A 2,644-nucleotide genomic window follows, 5' to 3' on the forward strand; every position below is an offset into this window, starting at 1 on the left:
ACACATTTGTGTTTTCCCATCTTCCCATCAACACTCCAGATATTTATTCATTTAAGCACTAGTACTGCTTTTATTTAGTTTAAAACATAACTCTAATTAAAACAATATACAAATATTTTGTTTGCATCGAATAATTTGTTTCAGATCAGCAGTATCTGACAACATCATAAAGATGCCTTGTAATCCACATACAAGAAGTTAAGCCAATTATGGCTGAACATAATATGATAGAAGATCTAAAATGTCACATTCATCAGATAGGGAACATATAAGAAACAGGAAGTACGGGTAAAATATAAGATAACAAAACTGACATCAATCCTCAACACGCTCATCAAAAGATACAGCAATTTTTGAAGAACCTACATACTAACTTAATACTAGCAAGTATCAACTAACAGCCACACATAAGAGCAGATAGGTGAAGCAGCAACAGATGTACAGCAGTCCATGTAACCAAAGATTTCAGAGTCTGCAATCAGGAAATCACCACAACCATTTAAAGCATGTTGCATCCAAGAAGCTCTCAAGACACCTGAACAGATATCCACGTACAATTCAATCATTCAAGATTCCAACATATAAAACTTGTTGAGGGCATAAATTTGTAATACAAATCATTTTCAAAGTACAGGGGATGGACATAAGCCACACTAAACAGCATAAGCTACAAGGGGCTCTACAGAACATGCACTAGATTAGTGCAAGTAGATCCTCTCCCATGTCGTGCACTCTGTGGAAGAAAGGAAAATAGACAAGAGGAAAGCAATCTCAGGTAACCATTTCCATACTAATTTCACAGAGACAGTTAACCCCTTCACCAATATAGTCTCCAATGTTCTCTTAAGACTTGAGCTTTATGGCTTTTCCCAATTGCTATCACATAGAATGGTGTCGTGATTTCACATTAATTGGGACAGTAAAAGTAATTAATTACAGAGAGCCATAGAAAAATATCCAAGACATTCCTTTATATCTTTCACCCAATACCATCCTAGATGAAAAACTGATACAAGATACGGACCCCCTTGGGATACTTCACTCAAGAACAAGTATGACGCTATCAGCTCACCAAATTAACATAGAGAAAAAAAGTACTAGTCCACGAACTGAAGGCCAAGCACTCTAATGAAACATTTAAACTACACAATATCAAACAAGGAAAAAAGAAGTTTGTAAACCAAAACACCTCAGATAGTTGCTCAACAAATATATGCATAAACAATACTCAGTGAATCATATGTTGACATGTATAACTGTAAACAAACTCAAAAGGATTACCTCAGTAGTATGGAGGCATGCCCTGGTACATCCCACCTGGTGGAACCCTTGACCCAGCTCCTGGTTGTGGTACCTGTGAGGGATAAGAAGACTGCGAACCATAATTACCACCATCTGGATAACCTCCTGAACTAGGCATTCCAGCAGAGCTTTGAGGCATCCTGTACCCACTGTAATCCCCAGAACTACCACCATACCCACCAGCCCCAGCATATCCACCAGCGCCTGCATATCCACCAGCACCACCTGTAAAGGATCCCGGTCCTTGGTTTCCATATCCAGGCCCGCCAATAGCTGAATTCAGATGTGGGTTCTGATGTGCCACCATGCCAGGCTGAGGTGGTGGCTGCTGCATTCCTGGACCAGGCCCACCTGAAAACCCTGAATATGGACCCAAACCGCTAACAGGAACACCATAATTTGAACCGGGCATGGATCCAACCCTATCATCACCAGGCATTCCTCCAGGTCCAGCATTCATTCCAGGGGCACCCCCATGCCCCATATTCTGGGGCTTCCCCTTCTTATTATCGGTTGCCAATTTACACAAGACCTGATGTCCTTCTACTGTCTTCACGGGATCAACTAAAGATGCCCTAGCTCCGTCCTCAGTCTTGTAGACAAAAAAAGCAAAACCTTTAGCTTTTCCAGTTTGTTTATCAAATCCCAAAGGCCCCTCTTCAATCTCTCCATACATAGAAAAGTGATTCAAAAGCTTCTCAGACGAAATTTCAAATGGAACATTACCAACATAGATCTTCCTAAGCGCAACATCAGAAGACTGAGAATTCCCAGAATTACCCGCAGCAGCAAGCTGTGTGACGGTAACACGGCCATCAATTATCTTGTTGGGCACCTTTAAAGAAATAATAGCAGCATCAACGTGCTTGAAAGTTACAAAACCATACCCTTTAGATCTGGAAGACGCCTTATCAGTTATAACTACAGCCTCATCGAGTTCTCCAAACTCAGAAAAAACCTGTCGGAGTTTGTCGGTGGTGGTCTCCCAACCAAGACCACGAACGAAGAGCTTGCGGTTAGATACGTCGGCGTCAGCGACAGCACGTAGACCTTCGAGAACATCAGCATAGCGTAGGGCGGCGTTACGGAGAATTGAAACGCACTGGTCTTTGGTGAATGTTTCAAGAATTTTGTCGATGTCTTCCGGGGAAAGAACAGCAAGTGCCGGCGGCGCGGCGGCAGTTGTGACGAGTTCGTTGGATACGGGATAAGCACCGCCGTTCTCATCAGCTTTGCGTTTCTTTGTTAGATCCATTTTCGCTCAGAGAAGAGAACAACTGTAAACCCTAGAGAGAGAAAGACTGAATAATTTGGGGAAGGCGTTATGGAATATAAAACCCTA

General features: G+C 42.2%; 1 protein-coding gene across 1 annotated transcript; it reads right to left on the minus strand.

The window, feature by feature from the left end:
* Window positions 1–200: 200 nt before the first annotated feature.
* LOC125846688 (UBP1-associated protein 2C-like) lies at window positions 201–2,644 on the minus strand. The gene is made up of 2 exons (XM_049526251.1): window positions 1,282–2,644; window positions 201–535 (listed from the first exon to the last, which is right to left on the minus strand). The coding sequence occupies exon 1, from the start codon at window positions 2,555–2,557 to the stop codon at window positions 1,283–1,285; it is 1,275 nt and encodes a 424-aa protein (XP_049382208.1). The 5' UTR covers window positions 2,558–2,644; the 3' UTR covers window positions 201–535; window position 1,282.

Source organism: Solanum stenotomum, chromosome 12 (genome assembly GCF_019186545.1).
Source record: "Solanum stenotomum isolate F172 chromosome 12, ASM1918654v1, whole genome shotgun sequence".
Classification (NCBI taxonomy): Eukaryota; Viridiplantae; Streptophyta; class Magnoliopsida; order Solanales; family Solanaceae; genus Solanum; species Solanum stenotomum.